At 40.0% G+C, this 22,299-nt stretch overlaps 2 protein-coding genes across 11 annotated transcripts in view; one reads left to right on the top strand and one right to left on the bottom strand.

Annotated features, from left to right (window-relative positions):
- The first annotated feature begins 150 nt into the window (after nt 1-150).
- On the top strand, nt 151-12,994 carry LOC111251805 (endochitinase-like). 7 transcript variants are annotated; one of them, XM_086980638.1, is made up of 4 exons: nt 151-282; nt 7,613-7,870; nt 8,360-8,850; nt 11,685-12,994. In XM_086980638.1, exons 1-4 carry the CDS (start codon nt 252-254, stop codon nt 12,630-12,632), a joined length of 1,728 nt encoding a protein of 575 aa, XP_086836764.1. In that variant the 5' UTR covers nt 151-251; the 3' UTR covers nt 12,633-12,994. The 7 variants fall into 7 exon arrangements, with proteins under 7 accessions (XP_086836764.1, XP_086836762.1, XP_086836782.1 ...); XM_086980636.1 differs by having other exon boundaries at nt 194-404; XM_086980656.1 differs by having other exon boundaries at nt 195-529.
- A 3,484-nt stretch (nt 12,995-16,478) lies between these two features.
- The window catches only part of LOC111243765 (uncharacterized), a 59,522-nt gene continuing 53,701 nt past the window's right edge, over nt 16,479-22,299 (bottom strand). For 2 of the 4 annotated variants that reach the window (XM_022789822.2, XM_086980674.1), the window contains exons 4-5: nt 21,996-22,070; nt 16,479-21,411 (exon numbers count right to left, since the gene is read on the bottom strand). In XM_022789822.2, coding sequence (XP_022645557.1) covers nt 20,737-21,411; nt 21,996-22,070 — 750 coding nt within the window. In that variant the 3' untranslated portion in view covers nt 16,479-20,736. The remainder of the gene's footprint in view (nt 21,412-21,995; nt 22,071-22,299) is intronic. The other 2 variants (XR_015321623.1, XM_022789865.2) reach the window with 2 other exon arrangements.

Here is a 22,299-nt window from a genome sequence, read left to right as displayed (position 1 = left end):
AGACATTTCTTGAGATTAACGTACAACATGATATACTATTTTAGTTAACTTGTTGTAATTAGCCGGGATTGTAAGTAAACTTAAGGACCGTTAGGGTCGCCTTTGTTTACGATGCTGTAAATGTCATGACAGCTCGATATGTAGCCATATTCCATGTGCAGCTGATAGTGGAGCGGCTGGGATACGGGCATTAGCTGGCTTCAGTCACATGTCGGGATGTTTAGTGCTCGTAGTCCACTGCAAGTCAAGCTATGCATAATACATTGTACCGAAACGAAATATGTTAGTTGTGTGACTGATTAGTTAGATAAATTCAATGATTTTCCGTATTTTACCTTTATTTACTGGGTGGCTCCCAGCAAAAAACGGATTCGAGCCAAGACTGCCACATATCTCTATGTTTAGTAGGTGGACACGTTACCCGTTGTGCCATTATGTAGGTACAGTGGTTTGGATTTAGGTGAAAACTGATTATAGACGCGCAAGGTACTTTGCAAGGCAGCCGTTCAGGTTCTCTTGTTAAGATCAAGTACGTCCATACAACATTGCCATCAATGAACTTGAATGCGATTGGCAAATGATCCAATTAAATCTGTGAGAGAAAATACAGAATAATGACAACGTCTGAAGAAGGAAATTAATAAAAAATTTTCGACTGTGGCATTGTGTCAAACGAGAGAGTAGTATATGCACCGGTCGGCCCGATCTGATGATCCGCCAATGTGCTGTTCGGTGAGCCACGTGGGCTGAAGTACGACAATAACTTCCTCAGGATTTCCTTGTGATCAGCTTTGTTCGTTTTCGAGGTAGCCGCTGCCGACAATGGAAAAAAAACAATGGAAAAGTGACGATTGTTAATCTTCGCGATAGGCTTTTTAGTCAGGTCACAGTTTCGTTTTAACTTCGAACTGGGTCAGTTTTAGGTCGCGGTGCACACAAATGAGATCACTATCGAAGGTATGCTCTTTAAATGACGAATATACATCAAGAAAATTTGTTCCATTCGCGACCGTGATGGGGCAAAATACTTCGTTGGTATATTAACTTGAGATGTAAAGTTGGTGACTGCTTTAGGAGAATCATCGTACAAGGGGTATTCGCCTTCATTGGGTTTATTAAACTACAATATTATAGTATTAGCACTTTTGCTATTCAAATTGTATCGAGAAGTCAAGTGTCATATAGGAACCAAATATCTGAGGCGGAACGTCGGCAAATGATACTTTATTGGAAGGCTTGAAAAACCTACTTACTGTAACCCAAGTACCTTATAACGTGTCCAAATGAACTAGACGATCGCTATCGTCTTGGATATAGGGAAAATATTTCATTAGTTCAAGACTAATTCTCCTCTCCGTTGTTTTTGGCCTAAACAGAAATTTTTCGAGGTTTGGGATTGTTCTGGGTAATTCTCCCAGTTCTGGCTTTTCGTGTAACTCATTTCTATTGTAAATGATTTAGTTCTACTTTGCAATTGCTTCTAAAGCATTAACTAGAAAATATTCCCCTTTGAAATTTTCACATGTCTAAAAAATGTATACAAAGTAATATATAACCCAGTGATGTGGCTTCTGATGTTAAGCAGTACAAAATGCTTGCTATAATCTGGAATTAAATTTCAGAAAAAATTAGATCTTTGCGTTCTTGTGGAATACGGTAAAACTATACTCAAAAAGCGCGCGTTGCTTGCTGTTTTGCTAAACGTTTCGATGCAGTCGATTTATTAAACGCTACTGCAGTGAACACTAAAATTGAATTGAAAAAATTGCCAGAGTAATTAGCAGCTTAGACCCAGTGCAATGAGTGGAGTTTTCAGCTGCCCAGGTCGTTTTTGCGATGCCAAACCAGGCCATGGTACGGAGTCGTAGTCTATCCATGTTTTTTTTTTCTCAAAAACGGATCAGTTATCATTTAGTTTGTATTCTCTGATACTAGGCTACATTTGTTAGAAGACATTTGATTTGTATTCCGCTTGACATAAGTACTCATTATAATTGCAGCGCACTAATGAAAAGAAAACATTTTCTTTTGACGCGAGAGCTCTGCAATTTTGGGGTTGGATGGGCGATTCTAACTAGCGATCAGAAGTGTTTCTCTTTAGTGCCATTGAGTAAGCTGTGAAGAGTCGTTCTGTTCACGACTATGGAACTGCTAAGCCTTGAGTAATAACATGATCGCCTTATTTCAAAGCGTCGTCTTCTGAATAAGACAAAGCTTAGTTGGTCTTGACTCGAGAACCATCTTTAGGTAAAGTGATCAATTCCTATATTCAATTACGTAGAGAAAAATAGTGATGTCACTAGAGAGCTTGAAATATCGTGTCGTTTTGTCATGACAAACAATTCGGCAGATATTTTTTGTAGGCGCTCAAAGCTCTTAGCCCCGATATACCCGCAAGTGTCTGTGACACGGCGGGAACACGTTCTAATTGTCAGTAGAGAGTGTAATCATGCTCACAGTTGAATGACGTAACTGTATGATAAGTTAACATTAAGAAAGTATGTAATTAATAAAAATGATCGGGTTTTAGTTGGAGACAAACCCGAGACGTTGTGATTGACGTGAGTTTGGCTCTATACTAAATTAATTGAATATAGGTTTTAGACTAAGCTTATTGAAATGATGGCGTATACTATTAGTACCAATTTCGAAGACAAGATCCGTCAATATAAGCCAAAAACATATGGGTACGACTGAATTGGCTACGGTAACGGTAACAATGATTTAAGCTAATACATTCTGGTGTAGGAATGGTTAATTTTTTGAAACACTTAAATATACACAGATGTTGTCATCAATTCTAACGACCTAATTACATGCATAGGCTTGATCTTCTGCAAGGTTGTTTAACAAGACTGGTATATTTTAAACTGAAAAAGCCACTTTTGATTTGCACACTAGGTCCGTTGTACGGTCAGACAGGCCTAGGTACAGGCAGTCCTCCATTGTCGTCCTGTCGCTATTAGAGCATCGTCGAATGACAATACCTAGAAATTTTTCACAGAGAACTTATTACATGCGTACCACGATCAGCAGGCTGTGTCTGAATTTCGAAACTTTCGGGGACGTGCATAGATGCAGTCTTTGCCGTTATTCTAGTTACCAGATTAAGCCGCCAGCAAAATATCCTAGGTTTATGTTCGGGACCAATCAGAGCAGACTATATTAGTTACCTTCCAAAAACAAGCTAGTTGGAAACCGTTTAATGATGCTTAAGTAATATATTCGTAGTAGGGATTGCTCCCAGTTGCGGGTCTTCTAGATGGAATGGAAGTAGAACAAGACCAGTATTACCTAAAAGCGCCCAGCAAAATCAGGGTATCCGCTGGAAGTACGATGCTATCTTTATAAAATGGCTTTAGACACAGACAGAAGTTTTTGGTCTCTTCTTTCGCTCTGTTGCTTGATTTAATATGCTTCATATCTCACTTTCTGCAGACGAGTTTCGTTATGTTTTCAGACTCCACCTAGTCCTATTGCAAAAAGTGTAAAGACAGTCCACTTAGGACAAGCTGAAAAATCAATGGAGATTTGTTAGGTTAAGAAGCTTGGTTTTTTTTCTGTTGAAATACAGTTGGAAATATAAACAAATATGGGGCCTTATGTTTGCGGTGCTACAAACGCCCTAGCCGTCTCCGGCCGATATGCGTGTTCTACGCGTAGCCTGTAATACAATCGACCTGTGAAACAGCAGATCACGACCGAACTCTGCGGAATATTGCTACAAACCGGTGGACGCTCTTCGAATGTTGCTATTGTATATATGTGTTTTCTGGGAAAAAGTTGATCCGAAACATTTCCTTCTCCGACGTAAAGCTATACGTAACACTACTGAGAGTGGCGTAAGGCTATTCTTGACAAAGTTGTTTTCATACACAGTGCAAACTAATAGAGCGGATTGCCGTATAACTTATTACATTTACTTATAATTGTCTAGGCTACACGCAGAGGGAGGTTACTAGTGCATTTATATAGAAGTAGCCTTGACGATGTAGAGAGCGTAACTAGAGTTATTCAAGTTGTCGTCTGGAAAATAACTTGCTAACGGGAATTTCGCGCTTGGCTTCTCCAATACAACCGAATACGTTTTTTCATGCTCATGATACCCGGTCATCATTTTCAGTCGTTATCTCCTTTGAGCTCGACCATTCGTGATCAATTTTCTGTTATTCGCTGACTTCGGTGCGCGCCAATTACAACGATTTGTTTAATCGGTAGAAACACTCGATTGTCGACCATGATCGTCGATGGCGTTTATCGTTGTCGATACGAGGAACCTGTCCCTTCCTTATCTTACCTTCTCCTCATGTGGTTTGGCACTACGGTCGTTTGTCCTCGCGACTTGCGATGCTGGTAAGCAGTGTATCCTACTGTCGCCACGAACATGCGCGCTGGAGTCGTTTTCTGCGATTTTTGCGTTGTCTCCCGCTTGGGCTTCGAGTGTTGACCCGGGAAAGGAGAGTTTACGGCCGATTCACCTTCTCACCCTCCTCTGGGCCCGTTGCTTGTTCTGTTCTCGCCGTTGTCTGCGGCGGCAGTAGCGGCGGCAGCGGCGTCCGCACCGGGGGAGACGGTCAGCAAGGAACGACATGAGCGCAGCGTCTTGCTGTATTCGTGCGAAGACTCCCGCAACGACCGGAGTTGTGCAAGTGCCCACGACCAAGGGCCTTAATCCGGCCCGCTTAGCTCATGCGGTCCGCCATGGTGCTCCACAGAATGTCCACGCTGTCGCTGCTTGCTTCTGTCTTTTTCGCTGCGAGCATTTCGGTGATAAAGGCTGCTGGGAGTCCGGTAAAAGGTGCGTAAATATTTTAGATGCCTCAGTGAAATAGATTCTGCTTTTACTGAGAAGGCATTGGATATATATATATATATATATATATATATATATATATATATACATATTAGACATTGGAGATATGCTCGATTCGGTCGGGATACTTGTATAATGGCAATGTTAGGCCAAAGAAGCTAAGATTTTACTGAGGTATTATCATATGTTAATGCTATTAGAAAACCATACAATTGACCCTTTCAGGTTCGGTGTCAATCCACCAGTTGTAATAATATTATACAGTTAGGATTGGTTACTACATGGACGTGGTCGATCCTAATATCATCTAGTTAAATGTTGTGGTGTTAAAACTGTCTAAGAGAAGTAAGTGTATTTATCTTGCAAACTATTTTTCGTGTTGTATGCAAACAAAAACTACGTGGGCTACTTTCTATCTCGTATTTATCAGTAGGAGCAAAGAGAGTGACATAGCGTATTCTCGTTTCCCTAATCGATGCATAACTTTCCAGAAACATTCCTCGGTAGATAGGGCGTGTCGAAACTATGTACATGACTTTTAAAAAAAGCAGTCTTCGACAGTACTACCAGGCTTTGTCGCTACCTGGCCTAAGATGTTGCTCTCTACTAGCGATTTTATAGGGTCCTTGCACCGTCTGCCATATACATATATGCTGGGCTATGTACAAGCAGAAATTTTGACCAAAAAAATGTGCGTGAGCGCTCAACGTTCACCACTCCGGTCTCGTGCGCGTTCCTTTTGGAGAATTTTCATTTTGGGGGGCGGTACCTAACATCTGGTAGTAGAGTTGTTCCGGCTGGATTCCACCGAAAACAATGTGTGAATATCGGTGTTCAATAGCGCCACACAATAACAACAACAACAGAGTAAACGTCGTTTGTTCTTTGTCGTTTAGTTCAACAATAGTTTGCCGTTGAATGACTCCTGTCTTTTCGTTATATTTTCTGGTCGAGAGGTGTTGACCGACCGCTTTATCGGTTCTGGTGAAGTAGTATTATGAAATGGCATCTCGTCGTCGCTGTAGCCGTCTACGCCCTATTATTTCTGTGAAATGGCACAAGCTTACTTCGGGCACCAGATTGTTTCGTTTGCACGGCGTTCATACAGCCGGTTCTGCGCGATTTTTTCCTTTTTGCGTCTATCCCCGACCAGAAGGGTCAATGGCTCTGCCACCTAGTTTCGCTCGCAGCGACCAATTTTCCGTCCTCGGACGAATACCCCGCCGAGAGCTCGGAGCTTCCGATCACTTTGCCACCGATCGGTGGACGATAGCAACAGCAAGCGACGTCTTAGCAATCGCAAAACAATCCTGATACTCTACGGTGAGTCTTTGAGTTAGTACAATACTCAGTTGTTACAAAGAAGCGTTCCTAACAATTACGCTTACGGATTTGACTAATTTCTGATTTGGCATATTCTGCCTTCCGCTGCTCTACAATATCAAATCTGCCAAGATTACAGGACAAACCGCTGAATAAGTGTTTTCTTGAGCACGGTTGTCACTAAACAAGGAAAGGTATGGATTAGATAACCCGCAGCCGTACTCTTCACGAGAATTTATGTAGAAGACAATATCTTCGCATTTCACGCACAAATTGACTTTTCTTTAATTTATTAATTAATAAATATTAATTAAATTTAATGAGAACGAAACGTTGCATACATACATACACACGTCAGAAGCCCGTCGACTAATAATCGAATTATTATCAGGGCAAGGGTTTTGGTAAAAGGTGGAGGCATACGGATTAGCTGCTAATTTCAGTATAATTTATAAAGTCTGTGCCACGCCTGAAATTATAGGGCTGTTTGCTGCAGTTTTTAGATCTATTTGATTAATTTTCTTTTTTTGAAAAGCTTAAAAAAGGATCTAGCAGTCTGCGACTTGATGCTCGTTTTTCTTCACTCAATACAGCCGCATTAGAAGTAGCGCAATAGTATGTATATGTATGTGGTGTGTCTGTATATATATTAGGGCGACAAGCCAGCTGAAGGAAATTCTACGAAGCTGTATGAATGTTTATCAATCTTCATCAATGCAGCAGTAGATGCTACGTTGATGAAACCATCGTTAGCTTATAAGGTTATAAGGAAGAATTGTAGAAAAGTGATCACTGCGAACCCTCCCATCCCACCGTTTACACTTCTCACCTGTAAATATCGCTATAAATATGCTATGGGATCGCATCATGGGCAACGAATTGTTAATGCTGAGAAATTTTAGCCCGGTGCAAAAAGTTGACCAAATACCATGCCTGACGAACCAACTTTTCGGGAATATTACTGGAAAGAAACACAAGTCATTCTCTATGACAGGATAAATAATTGCTTTTATTATTTCTGTTTAGGCAATTCATATATTCAGGATATATGCAGGTCGAGCATCAAAGTGTGCGAATACCGGTGTGCCGCCACTAATTGCTTTTCTGCACTCAATATTTCGAAATTTAGTAAATAATCTTCAATGGTGTTAGCGGAAAACCTTTTCTACTCGTAAAGAGCTTTCTTCGGCGTAGGGCAGTGACATCATTACTCCTAGTTTGTACCAATAGTCGAAGCGGTTAAAGCGGCTAGGGGATCTGGGAGTTACCGTCAGCAACAAGCGTTGCAAAATACACTGCGATGAAGTGTGTACAATATAGTCACGAAGCCATGTTAGGACTATGTAGCTGAGTGCCTCTGCGAAGGCTAATTTCGAATAGTTCGTGAAGCGAGGTTTAACAAAGACTGAAATTCGTCGTGTAGGATGTTATCCGCATTTTTGCCTTCTCTTGTTCTATTTTCTGTTTGTCAATTAGATGGTAAGCAGCTCACAACAGAAGTGGCTAATCCAGCGCTCGTCTCACCCGGCGGATTGGTCGCTAACGTTACTGGAGAGTCACCCAAGGTGGTGTGTTATTTTAGCGCATGGGCATTGTATCGACCATTTCCAATGAATTATGATATCGATGATATACCTGGCGAAAGGTGCACCCATCTTGTATATGCTTTTGTTGGGCTGAGCAATCAAACCTGGGAACTATTCTCGATCGATCCTGAGTTTGATTTCAACAAAGGTAAGCACCAGTCGAATTTTGTTCGCGTCGTTTTGGCCAGTAAATACAGTACAGCATCCCACCGTAATAACTTTGTACGCTTCGCTTAACCTAAGACCGGATATTTTGAAAGAGTAAAGTCGAACATAAATTCAAAGATATAAATCGGTCCGATCACCAAACCACCTATAAAAACCGGCCGAAAAAAGTTTTGACTAAGCCAGGTTTTCGCTACTAAAACGTTATTACTCTCATTTAAATCACACATAATGTGACAGGTCACTTCTCGAATCGATAGGGACAATATAGTTCAAAACGAGAATGACTTAGGCAGATTTTTCGTTATCTGAGCGTGTCTCAGGCTGCTCTATAAGTGGTTTAAAACTAATTTGGAAAAGTCAACAATACACATTTAGAAATAGCAGTATAATTTACCAGCGATGTTTACTACAAAGGGCAGAAAAGGTTCGGAAGTTAAAGCTTAAATCCGACACCCCGACTTTCTTGCAGGAGGTTATCGGCGCTTTACGGCACTGCGTAAAAAGTTCCCTCACATCAAAACCTTACTTGCTGTTGGCGGGTGGGCCGAAGGCGGAAAGAAATATTCAGAGATGGTCGCTGTGCAATCTCGTCGACATACATTTATCAATTCCGTCATCCAGTGGGTGCAAACCTATGGTTTCGATGGTTTTGACCTAGATTGGGAGTATCCTGGCGCCTTTGATCGTGGAGGTACCTTTAAGGATAAGGAGAACTTCCTCGATCTCGTTCGTGAGATGAAATCAGTATTTAACACGTATCGGCTTATTCTTTCCGCTGCTGTCCCGGTAGCCAAATTCCGTGTGCAGGAAGGCTATGAGATTGAGGAACTCGGTAGGTTACTTGATTTCATCAATGTCATGACGTATGACCTCCGTGGGAACTGGGCCGGCTTTTCTGACGTGCATTCACCACTCTATAAACGGCCGTTTGATGAATGGGCCTACGAAAAGCTCAATGTGGTTAGTACTTTACTTAGTGTGGAAGTGGTCTAAGGGGCCTATAGGGTCTTCTATCCCACTTTTGATTCTAAAGCTTTCATTAAACCAGCCAACCAATTTAGCCTATTGCAAATATTTGTAGGGTTACTAAGTGATCAACTTGAGCTCACGCAGATTCTACTTCCCTGCTGCTACTAGGTATTGGTCATAAGAGTATAATAGATCGTGATAGACTTACCAAGCGTGGCTTTTGTGGTTTGGTCCTCGGGTCGCATTTGCTATCTAGAAACATCAATTACACACTTTAAGCCTTCACTTATTAAATGTCTCTAAGGGAGATTTGTCATGCAGTTATATGTAATATTCGTTTCGTGTTCAAGTTCATTTCAACTTGTCAGTGAGAGCCCAAATAGAGCAATAGTTGAAAATAGCAAAAAAAAAAAAAAAAAAAATACATAACGACAAGACTGTTATATGCCCAATTGTGACTCTTTTAAATTCCTCGGAACAGTTTTCCACAGTTGAGCCATTTGAAGAGCAAAAAATTTGTCGGTGTTTGTAATTCGGCAGCGCGCCTCGATATTTTGGCATTTTAATGTATTTATTTTGTATATCGTTTTGCACTGTACGTTGCTTTTCTCTAATTTATCTATGAATATTGTTATAATTGAAAATATTGTTAGTCTCTAAGTGTTCATTTTAAACACAATATATATATATATATATATATATAGTGTTTGGGAACTATAGTATTTTATCGGGTTTCCGATATATATGCTTATGCTTCATATGGCTTCAATGCTAAACTTGCTTTTTGAAGTTAGTTCGTACATTCTACGCAAACCATCTAACAATGCAATAACATTAATTATTATTCTTATAATCAAGGGTCCGAAATGCCTAAAAAAGAAGAGATGAAGATGTAAACAAGTATCCAGCTATAACCCGAATAGGAAACATATTTTATTTTGACTGTGTAAACCTTAAAGGCCGGTAATACTTATAATAGAGGTAACGTCAAGTGATAGTCATATATTGCCTAAAAGCTATCACCTAATGATTTGCTTCACAAAATAGCAAAATCATTGCAACGATTTTTTTTCATGCAACGATTTTTTAACACACTTCATGCAACGATTTTTTTTTTTTTTTTTTTTTTTTTTTTCATGCAACGATTTTTTAACACACTTGTTCACAATCTTGATACTGATGGTAGAATATATTAGCACGGACGACACTGGTGACCGCCTTAGTATCTGTGAACTTTGGCGCGGCGTTGTTTTCAGACATGGAGAATAAGAAAGAAATTGCTGCCGGTAATTTACGATCAGCCAAATAGACATTACGCTCGACGAGAAAAGCAAACTTTTTCCGTAATGGGGAAAGTATTTGGTAAACCAACCATATTTTTCACGTAGAGCTTTCCGAAACAAATCTCTAACGACTTAAGGGGTAGATTTGGGACATGGAGAGAAATGAATAGATATACACTTTGCATAGTAGTATACGAGACGGACTCGTGAGCTTTGCCCCACGCTTGTTTTTATTTAATTCGCTGATGTTACACCCAAACCAACCTACCATAGACTATAACAGATAAACAATAAACTCTACTATACGTAACGTTTTGCCCTTGTGCAGTCGTTTCATCAGCCTGTTATAACATGTTAAATGTTACATTTTGCTATATTTCTCTTAGTTTTCGCTGGTGACCCTGTTTTCGGGACGCATGTGAATAGAATTGACTGGTAGTCCACTTCTGAGCAACGTATGTGTTGCAACATTTATCGAATTTTTACTAAGCTCTATCGATTGGTCTTGAGTTAAGTTTCTTCTCATCTTTCAAACGGCACTTTCTACCCGAAAACTGAAGTTCAACGATGTGGTACTTTGCACAGGAAAATGTTTTCAGTATTTTGGTATTTCTCCCGAAGAGCCCCTTAAAAAATATTTTGGAAAAAAATGTTCAACTAAAATGTTCGTTATATCAGCAGCTATGACTTCCCACTTAACATGTATAAGAAGTTTGTTCAAAAACAATTCAAAGGTAAATCGAAACGCGTTCTCACACCCTTTTATCTGGGTGAGACGAACCCTCCAATAGATTTTTTTCACACTGAAATATTTATTCTAGAAACAGAGACATGTACTGTATTTCTACCCAGCTAGTCGGGAATTAACGACTTAATCAAAAATAGTAAACAAGAAACGCTATGTTGAATCTTTGCCCCCTGTTTTCAATCTGGAAACTGAAATTTTTGGTACAGGAGCATGCGTTGGATTTTGATTGGAATTACGAACGACCTTCCTACAAAGTCCTTCATGTAAATCACTGACTGCCATTTTTACAATAAAAAAAACACTTATTAAAAACGCCATTAAAAGATACTACATTTCAACTTTTGCAACTTTATGGACGCAAACTTCTTTTATGAGCTTTGTAAAAAAAATGCTAAAAAAGAGCAAAACTGTAAGAACAACCTATTTGCTCAAATTAACATCATGATCTGTGAGATTAAAAACAAATTGCTTTTAAGAAAAGGTATTCATGGTCGGCTCTATCTTACGGGCAACTCTATCGGATAGTACGCGAAATATCTGCCAAAATTCAGCCTGATCCGATCATTTTAGGGGTCGACTTGGGCTGAACAAATGAACAAACGGTAAGAGTATATATATACGTATATATATATATACTCTTACTGTTATATATATATATATATATATATATATATATATATATATATATATATATATATATATATATATATATATAACGGCAACAAAGCGACAAAGCATTGAGAAGTAAGGCTAAAAGCATAATCTGATCAATTGTTGTTTATAATTGATTACAGCACGATGGACTTCAACTATGGGTTGATGGTGGAGCGCCGAAGCATAAACTCATTGTCGGCATTCCGTTCTATGGTCGCACGTTTACCTTGCAAAACGCTGAAAATCGAGGTCTGAAGGCGTACATCAATAAGGAGAAAAACGGAGGTCTTCCAGGAACCTATACCAATGCCACCGGCTTCCTTGCGTACTACGAGGTTTGTTCGATGCTGAAACCCGGCGGAGGGTGGATTAGAAAGTTTGATCAAATCGGCAAGGTCCCTTATGCCTACAAGGATGATCAATGGGTAGGTTATGAAGACGCGGAATCAGTCGCTATCAAAATGGACTATCTTCGTGAGAATGGCTACGGAGGCGCAATGGTTTGGGCAGTCGATATGGATGACTTCAGAGGTAGTTGTGGTGAGAAAAATCCCTTGCTAACGACAATCGATACAAAGCTCAAGGACTATAAAGTGCCGGTCATTAAGAAAAGCATTGCTAAACGACCTAAGCCTGTCCTTAACAATCACTCAAAACCCCAACGCCGGAACCAAGGAACACCCTCACCTAACAAGAAGGCATCTACCACCCCACGAACAAGATTTCCCCCACAGACTAAAACAACAAAGGCGACAATGAAACCGAAAACTACCACCATAAAGCCGACTACCAAACAGAAATCTACGACGGCAACTCTTCTGAAGACTTACGGAGACCCCGGCCGAAAATACCCGAACGACTGCAACGAACCTAATATTTCCTATATTCCTCATGAGAAGGACTGTCAGAAGTACTATTGGTGCGCATATGGGGTGCCTATTGTTATGTTCTGTGAGGGTGAGACTATTTGGAATCAGGAAGATGGTAACTGCAAGCCGCCCGAACAGGTAGAACGTCCCGAATGCAAAGGAGACAATCCTGTGTCAAATCCTTTCACAAGGAGAAAGCGCGGAAACGCTCACAACTAGGTCTTCTTTCTCATCTCAAGAACAAGTACCACACGAGATCTAATAATAGCGGCTACCCATGCCCCCGCCTTTTTGCCTCTTTTTCATTGGTTGTCTGGTTGACGCCTGACATCACTACTTACGAGGCGCCTCTACTCTGACACCTATCTATATTCCCTTTGCTTGCGGGGCTTCTCCTTTTCCACTGTATAAATCTGTTCCTCTTGAGCTCGTTGAGCCCGAGTTAGAGAGGCGCATATGGAGAATTATTGCGCTCAACTGTGAATGATGAAAATGAGAAACGGAAGTTTTAACTTATATGTTAATAATATTGCTGAATGAAACGAAATAAACAATGATGATGATGATGATGATGATGATGACGATGATTGTTATTATGAAGAAAAAGAAGAAGAGAAAATAGACTCTGCTTGGCATCAATTTTTTCTATGTGCTAGATTGCTTCACAGTTTCACATTTTGAGATTTCTGGTACCTTTCCATGCACATATGATGGGTAAGCTAGTTATATTGTAGCGGCGTGGTGACGCGCTCGCTGGAAGATACAGGCTACGTGGACTTGAGGTTAGCCCAGAAAAATCTAGCTTGCTTGAATTCTGCCAGTACTGGACTTTGCCCCAAATAGGCAGCGAGTTATGAAGAGATAACTGTTTTGCCCATAGGATCTTCGCGAACGTAAAGAATTGCCTCAGCATAATCTAATAAAAATGGTGTTGCTAGCTTTCAATCGCAACTGTAGAATTTTGCAATATCATTATCAAATCAGACGGCTACTTTATGTTACGTTCAAAGTAGAAACACTCCCTTAGTAATGGCCTTAAAAGTTGAGACAAGAAAAGATCTTCTGAGCCACCATAAAATATGTATAAGCAGGTGATTATGTGCTTGCTAACTCCGACGATAAAAATAATTATTATATTATGCTGCCCGGATCTTTCCTCACTGAAAGCTCTAGTAAGTAGTATCTTATCGATATATCTAATCTTATATATCCAATGTATCCAAAGGGTAATTCAAATTCATACATAATATGAAGTGAAAAGCTTTGTTGTTGGTGCTAATATGTACTTTGCTCATCGTCTAATTACTTTTGCGTTGTCAAACCCATACATATTTGTTTCCGTTTCTCTGTTACTGTTCAACTCAACATGAATAGCTACGCTGGAACACTGACTGTTTATAAGATAGTATCATGAGGCATATTTTCTCACGATAAGACAAATTGGAAAAAGAAATCTCCACTGATTTTGTAGTATATATAGTCAGATATTATAGTGTCAATCGACCTGTTATACTGTTTCTATTCGTATCATGTCGATCCAATTCTCAGCAATAACCTATAAACAACAGCTCATTTTTACTATTACAGATTATCATTATTTAATAAAATAGTGCAAATGCATCTGGTTTAATTTTTGAAAAAAAATTACTACGTTCGGTTATGCGTGTATTCTTCGACTACGTTAAATTCGTCTGCTAATTTTGCCTTCGGCTTATAACATCCCAATTATCCGAAACGTTATAAAGACTGAAAAGAAACGTTTACAGTTGCCTAGTGATTTACTTTTTATATTCGTTAGAAAATACGTCAGTACAATCGTCGTTTTGCCTTGTGTGTTGAATAGAGGCTGGCTTCAAAGATGGCCAACGGGCCATTCACTAGCCTGTGTGCTCGATGGCCGCTTCATTGGTTGCAACATTCCTGCACGACGTCTAATAATCTTAAATTCTGAATTAAAATGTAAGCCATGTACCTTTTATAATTGAAAGTATCTATTGTATCTAAATTGATATTATGGGGTCGGGCAGATTAGGTTAAAATGGAAAAAAGTGCCTAACATCGTAGGGGCATTAGAGTACATTTAAGCCAATTTGATTACGATGTACAAGCAGAAATTTATGTATAGGTAACAAACTTCATAACTTTGCAGGGCGGCATCGAATCATACTTGAAGTTTGACAAAATACTTTTAACGCTTTTATTAACTCTACTAGGAATCTCATTCTTTGTGTGATCTGACAACAACCATTATTCGATACTGTGCCGCCCAACTTTTAAGCTAACGCTGGTTTTGTAAGTGCTCGTATGGTTACACTGCCGCAGATAACGGCAAAAAGGGTTGCGTGCAGTAATCGATCAATTTTGATACCAGAAATTCAACTCGACACAAGTTAGGGGTTCTACAAGAAATAGCTGAAGGAAGGAGTAAATAGTTGGATAAGAAAAATGCCCCAGAGACCCTATTTGTCGTATATATTTTTACGAGGGAGCCAGCTCGTAAACGTTAGGTGTGGTGCAGTGTGCGTTTCCTACTGAAAATAAGAGACCAGCAGATCAGTTCCAAACGGCACCCAACATATCGGTGGCATGCGACGGGTAACAACCTACTCACGACTTAGCAGTAGTAGTTCTAATGATGTTCTTAATTGCCATTAAAATCGTTGAAAATGAAGCTTTGTGTCGTTAAAGCTCTACGCTAGCTATAATACTGATACAGTTCTATATATTGTGGGCATACGGAACTTCTGTAGCTAAGTTGAAAGTTGGGCAATATGTGAACGATTTTTATCATCGTAACGTGCCGGATCGTTAATCCTACTTAAGTTGTAAGTTGAGTTACAAAATGCTATGGAGAAGTTCATCGGATTCTCTTTATAGTAGCAGTAACAATAATAACAGGTAGAGGATATTTTCTATGTGCGCGTAACTTCTAACGCCCACAACATGACAAAGGGCGCCCTATACAAATACAATTTGATGAAATTTACTTCATAATATGTTTGCTTTCAACCATAGATAAACAAAGCCTGGCTGCTTGTTGCATATCTCTTACTTCTGGGGTGATGGACGTTCCGACGTTTGTTATACAATAAAAATGCACAAGGTAAAGTAATGCGCAATGGCAGCCCATTGCATCAAGTGCTGTTAATGAACACTTTACTTTACAGTGGGCAAATGATGACGCGCCGTGCTTTAGAACAGATCGACGATAATACTTTTGCTACTTTTTATTTTTCGCTGAAATACATTTTTTCCTCATTCTACTGTGCTTGTGTCACTCTGAGAGTTTTCGCTTGGCCGCTGTCGGCGACAGTGGCCAAGTTTGAGTAGCGATGCGCCCCTATAAAAGCGCTGTATTCCTTTTTATAAGCAGACGATCTTGCTAAATGCGATAGCTTATCTAGATAATTAGTGTATCAGTCCATCCGTAGCCGTAACTGCACAGCAGATGTAAAGAAAGTAAACAGGACGCGTTTCATTTTGGTACTGCATCGCTTGCTGTAAAATCACCCACGTAAGAGCTCCTACGACTTATCAGTGCTTTGCTATGAATTTTAAATGCCTACTTTTTAAATTATTCATTGGCTCGTCGTGTTAAAACGATCAGCGACGAGACAGAAATCGTTATGACCGTCATTACCACCCTACAGCGAACATTCTAATTATAATTAATTAAAATCGTAATTGGTTCAGTTTGTCTGCTCCTGAGCCACCCTGAACATTTCTAGACATTACTTCAGCTGCGAAGCGTTGGGTCCTCATTCAGTTCCGAGACATACATAAAGCTTGTATCAAGGTCAAAGGGTCATTATCTTGTCAGAGCTGAGATCTCGTAGAACAGGGTATTCGTCTAAAAGTAGTTTACCGATACTCCAATATCTACATGTGATTTTTTACGAAATTTCAGTCGCTTTTAAACAGCATCGATTTTCTGTTGGCTACATATTTGCTAGCTGCCGCAATGGCTATTTAGAAATAAACGGAAAAACACGAGCCTTCCAATCGATGTGTCTGTCGAAGCATTGCATAGCACTACGTGACTATAGGGAATGACGACAATCTCAGTTTAAACACAGCATTTGTCACCATATTTATTATATATATATAGCATATAATATAGGCTTATATTGTCGATACTTTTAAAATTAACCATATGTTTTCATTTTCTCGATGAGGGCATTTAACTGGCTATATATATATATATATGTCCTTTTTTATGTATCAATACTATTACCATTCGTACTACAATTATTAATATTAAAATTATCACGCGTTGATTTGCTCATTTCCCGTCGTGTACAATAAACTCACAAATAATATTCAAGCAGAAAACATGGCGGAGAACAATGTGATAAAAATTAAACTCCTTTAAGTGTACAATTTATTCACGTGAACTATGGAAACGTGAATTTGGGCGCGACCGAAAAATCCACTTCAAAAAACAATGAGGAATAGAGAGAGATTGTAGAAAATACCTGTATATATCTGGCTTTTCATCATTATGAAATAATAAAAATTCTATTCTTATAATTATTATTGTTTGGATTAAATAATAATTGCAGTAACCATCTTTTTCTACCACACCGATACCACATGTCAGGTATACTATCACTCTGGACAATAGCAATAGATAGAGGAGTAGGGAGAAATGCACAGGAGACTGAGTTCGGTTGAAATTGCAGCCGCAATCCGTTTCGACGTCCAGAGAAAGACGGCCGCATTGAGACGACCGTTCCCTAAACTAGCGCAGTGGTATATCACTGACGGATATTAGATTCTCTAAAAAATTCGCTCTCGTTAGAGGGTCCAACGATGTTAGCCAACGTTCCGGTAGCCACTGCCTTTGCTTTCCTCGGTAAGCATTTTAGCGCACGTTCGGCTCAAGAATGATAGTAGTAATATTTATAACTTCTACTTAGTAATGTATACAGTTTTCTTCTCGACAAGCTAGCTAGGCAAGTTGGCACGCCCAATGGCCATCGATCCGTAGTCAATCCGTTAGTTCATCGGAGTCATCAGTCACCTCGAAGCGCTGTTCTTGGTAAGGACGGATTTTGTTTGATGGTTTGACGATATCTTGCTCAGCCATTTGCCAAGTAGCGTGACAACCCGTCATCTCACACGATATCTTATAATAAATACAGTCTCTATCTTGTCTTTCTCACTTTCCAGCAGAATCATTACTGAAAATATTTTTTTGCTAAACTGTCTCTTCTTTGCATCATATGGTTACATTTTTCTTCAAGTTTGTTTTGATCTCTCTCGTTTATCGAAATGTTGAAATGGATTACACTGAAAATGGCAGTGTGAAATCACTTGCGGGTATCGCTATATCTCATAGATTACTTTACGACATAATCAAATGATCGTTATAATTATGGTATTTTTTTTACACTTTTTTGAGACCGCACATTTTTCATCTACCTAATATGAACTCAGACACTATCATGAGATTGATATTGCTGCTAAATCAGTAATCGGTCGCTGTTTGTAGCGATTCTCCCGCCACAATTTATCGACGTAGCACATATTTACTATAGATGCTATAATACTTCACTTTATTCTCGCTATCAATCAGTCGTCATATGAAAAGAAAGTTTGAGATTCGAATATTTATTTTATTCTGGAAACGGGGGGATGACACCGCCCCCAGCCAGCGACCCCCCAGCTAGCCCCCAGGCTAGCGACTCGCGTTCCCAGAAGAGGCGACTGTAAATGATTAGAGCAAATACGAAGGTCGAATAAGCATAGTGCAGTAGGTCAAATGGAATAGCGTATTCCTACGCGCTTCGTCTCATAGTACTACCGTAGAGGTCGCAGTATCTGCTGCGGCATTGCTTCCGGTGTTTATTGTAAAAAAAATAAAACACAGTTTCCTTATTTCTTTGTCCGTTTCGTTCACACAAAGCGAATTTACATTTACATTATAGCGAAGTGTCCGCCGTATTCGTAGATCGGCAAGTTAAGCGATTGATTCAGCGTCTTCTGCGCCACCATCGATTTCATTTCAACATGAATCATTGTTACAATCATTGTCACCGGCATAGTATAATTAATATTATGAAAATCCAAATGTACAACAATGGAATCATCCGTTACGTCTACTGTGAGTAATTATATGTACTAACTAATAATAATGGTTTTTATAATATCATGCTAATATCTACTACATTTATTTCGTTACAGATTATATTATATTATTATAGCGTTACGCACTCACACAACCAGCCTAGCGTGTCGTCTCTAGCCTGATATTATGGTTAGGTAAGGAAAAATACTTTTCTTTATCTATACTCATCTGTATAAATGTTCTTTCTGTACAATTTATTATCGATTCTATTCGTAGTTCCCCCATTAGCTAGTTCAACGATTCATATTCTTCTCTACGTTTGCCCATGTCCACTCGTACCGGTACGTACCATTATAATTAGGAAAATAAAAATTCTACATAAATATACACGTATTTATAGATAGTACGTAGCTCTCACATTTGTTCTTGTTATTACTAACTAATTAACAATCATTGCCGCTATATAAAGTTAAATAGGTCCCTCTAGATTTTTGCTGTTCATTACAGAGTATTTCAATTCAAGTGACTAAGTAAGTAATAATCTATTACCTTCCTAGTGAGCTGCAAGTGAGTCTGTACGTGAATATGCCGTGAAAAATTAGCTTCCACTAATTTTTCTTTACCCACTAATTGTATCGTAGCAGATATTTCGTTTGTGGTTATCAGCTGCAGAATTTGAACATCCAGATATGGTCTGCTCTGTGTCGAATCAGTAGGAAAACTGACTAACTTCCTTTTGCTGCTCCTGCTATTGACGTCGAGTAAAGTTCATCCTCAATCATTTTCACACCCTCACCACAGTCTCATGATGATAATGATGACAATATCGTCACTATGATTGATCACAGGATAGATGTGATGGCAGGAAAGGCGACTCACGTACTACCCGTAACACGCTACGTGCCTTTCGTCTCTCTCATAGCTTTCAAGTTCGCCTACAGCGGCATCCTCCTCCGTGACGGCAAGACTGTTCACGAGATCCTCAGAGTTATCACTAATTAGAATAATGTAGACGAAGCACCGGATTGGCACCGGTTTATCGGACAGCCCTCCGGACCCAACGTATTGTATCAGAGTATGAGGACGATTTCGAGGCGATTCCGTTCGAGGCTGGACGAGCATCTAACGCCGTCTGATCGTCATTTAGCGAGTAAGCATAATGTTATTACGGCACTCTGAGCGGTCTACTAGCTGTTTCGTCGCTGACATAAAGGGGGTGGGGGGGGAGGTCAAAAATTAGATCTGTTTCCCTTCTGTGAGCAGCATACACACACACACACACACATCGAAACGTAGACACACTCAGGCGCATATTATCACCACAGATTTACCGTCGTGGATTTGATTCTTATGTATGTATCTATATACTATGGGCCCGCTTTTCTGTCCGTTCGACTGTCAGACGACCGTTCATATTACGTGAGGATACGATTGACCGTTGTCCTAAGCGGACGCATTTATTCCGTTTTTACCACCACCTATTTCTTTATGCTTCTCAAGCGTATTTTCGGCTTTTTTTCTGAAATGTCGCAACAAGTTCAACACAGTCACCTCCACATTTAGAGAACGATAAAATTGTCGACTCCAGGTAAAATGTGTTTAACTTTTTAATGTCCGGCAAGTTTGGTCATTATATTTACTAGCAAGAGTGGAGGTTACTGCGGAGCACTATAAACACTGACAGCGATGCCGCCTGCGGCACATTGGTGTCTAGTTCGAAGGTGCTACCATAAACAAGTCAGAAATCCTTTACGTCCTTGATTTACGGTCAGAAGTTTTAATTGAGGTTCGATTCAGTAAAATCCTGGCTGTGATTAGAGTTGATAGTGGTACTTAGAAAAACGGGAACATCTATATCCTGGAGATCCCGCCCAGCCTATAGCATAAAAATAAACCTTTCATCCGAATATTATAATGCGATTATTTCCCGCAGCAAATTGAAAACAAAAAGATCCAATAATAAACTTGAGTATTTGAGCACAATGTTGGGTGGGTCTGGGTGTGGCAGATCGCGGTTGCGGGGAGATCTAAAGTGATGAGCTGGAGAGACTGTAAACGGCATTAAGGTTGATGACCAGAGCTCCAGTTTCGCTTTATGGTTCGCGTTCAACTAATACCACAGGTGCAACCACAATTCACTCGCTATGTGTAATAATGAATTACACTGAAATATCCTTCCCGGCCATTTCTTGCTACTGTGATATAGCTTCTTCTTCTATGTCGCTACCTTCTGTACATCTGTAATGATGTACCTCAACGAAAAGCCCGATGGAGGTCAGCTGGATGGTCCACCCTGGTGATTTCGTCAGGAGATACCTCCTCACATCGTCTGGACATATCTTCAGAAGTCCGATGATCATAGGGAAAGTCGAAGTAACGAGGACCTGCGGCTTCAACAGCTAAACGATAAGCAGCTGAACTGTATGGCTGAGGAGGCATGTGTACTGCGCTAAGAGGTATACCGCTGGGTGGGGTATACGAAGGGTGGGGATGTCCTTGTGGCGAAGAGAGTGGAGGAGTATACGCCCCTCCAGAATGTGCCCCTAATGGGGGCGTTGGCCCACCCGGATGCCCGTATCCGGGTGGTGTGGGGGCACCATACGGAGAGCGCTGCGAAACCATCATAGAGTCAACCGGTGTGCTATGTGGAGCAGCAGGCTCATGCGGAGACTCGCATTGGTAATTCGCACTGGGCGGACCAAGGTGAAGTGGAGGTCCTGATGACGAATCCAAACTCGTTTGGCCAGATACCGGCACTGACATTGCGCTCGCCTGCGACATCGGCGACATAGCTTGCGTCATCTGACCAACTCCTATATAGGGATTGCTACGGTTAGCAAAAGACTTCTTCTTCCGTGCAGTTGTAGGCGTCCCATTGGCGTCGGACGCACTCTGAGCGGCGCGCATGTCCAATTCCCAGTAAGAACCCTGTAAAAACCATAATACCCAATGTCGTTAAATGCTAATGCCAACAAATCGTCGATAGAGAGAGACTAAAGATAGTTGAATTAGATATGTTATACATATAAAGGTATGATATGTTCGTATAAGATTATACTCTAAATACCATACATATATAAACACTCTTCTGAGCTTTATAACAATTACTAAGCCAGTTTGTCAATCCGAAACGCGGTCTATGTGTAATCGTTGACTGGTGGGTCCGATGTTACGAGGAGCTAACATTATCTACAGGGAGAGAGATCTAGTTCAATCACTTTAATGCCTATATAAAAATATTCTAGAGTAGTAGTGTATTCGAATGATCAAAGTAACATTGAAACAACAAGTACCGATCTAGAAAAACAAAGAAACGTGTGAAATTAGTCCTCAGGCAATGCTGACTAAAGACCTACACAGTTACTAAAAACAACAAGATGTGCGGCCCAGCGGCCGTAAATAAAGTTCGCACATTAGCCTCTTAATTTTAAAAAAGTGTAATGGTGGTCGTATTAACAAGAAGTTGTCACATAACTACTAGCAGTTATAATGAAAATAATGATTCATCTTACCTTTCCCGGGTCATCTTTTGAACGTGCCACCTTTCTGAAGCACTTGTTGAGCGACAAATTGTGGCGGATCGAATTCTGTAACAACAAGTAAGTATAAAATGTTTTCGTCATACGTTCCTGCATAGATCACAAAATAAAGTCACTAGGATGTGTAATACAAATTGCTTTATTTAACCTTTATAATTTATATCTATGCATATATTGTTTAGAATGAGCCATCGTCTTCATCCAGCTCAGTCAAAAAGTTGTGTGTGCTCTCTCTCTCTCTCTCTCTCTCTCTCTCTCTCTCTATATATATATATAT

The sequence above is a fragment of the Varroa destructor genome, unplaced genomic scaffold (assembly GCF_002443255.2).
Source record: "Varroa destructor unplaced genomic scaffold, Vdes_3.0 BEIS01000001.1, whole genome shotgun sequence".
NCBI classification, from domain to species: domain Eukaryota; kingdom Metazoa; phylum Arthropoda; class Arachnida; order Mesostigmata; family Varroidae; genus Varroa; species Varroa destructor.
Note: the sequence above shows the minus strand (reverse complement) of the source record. Positions and strands in the feature narration are given on the sequence as shown.

What these genes read in the sequence shown, in the direction of transcription:
- LOC111251805 (XM_022808868.2), top strand. Translation starts at nt 4,690, where the DNA reads ATGCGGTCCGCCATGGTGCTCCACAGAATGTCCACGCTGTCGCTGCTT. An exon ending in TGCTGGGAGTCCGGTAAAAG is followed by an intron (nt 4,799 to 7,612) that starts GTGCGTAAATAT and finishes TTTGTCAATTAG; the next exon opens with ATGGTAAGCAGCTCACAACA. An exon ending in TGAGTTTGATTTCAACAAAG is followed by an intron (nt 7,871 to 8,359) that starts GTAAGCACCAGT and finishes ACTTTCTTGCAG; the next exon opens with GAGGTTATCGGCGCTTTACG.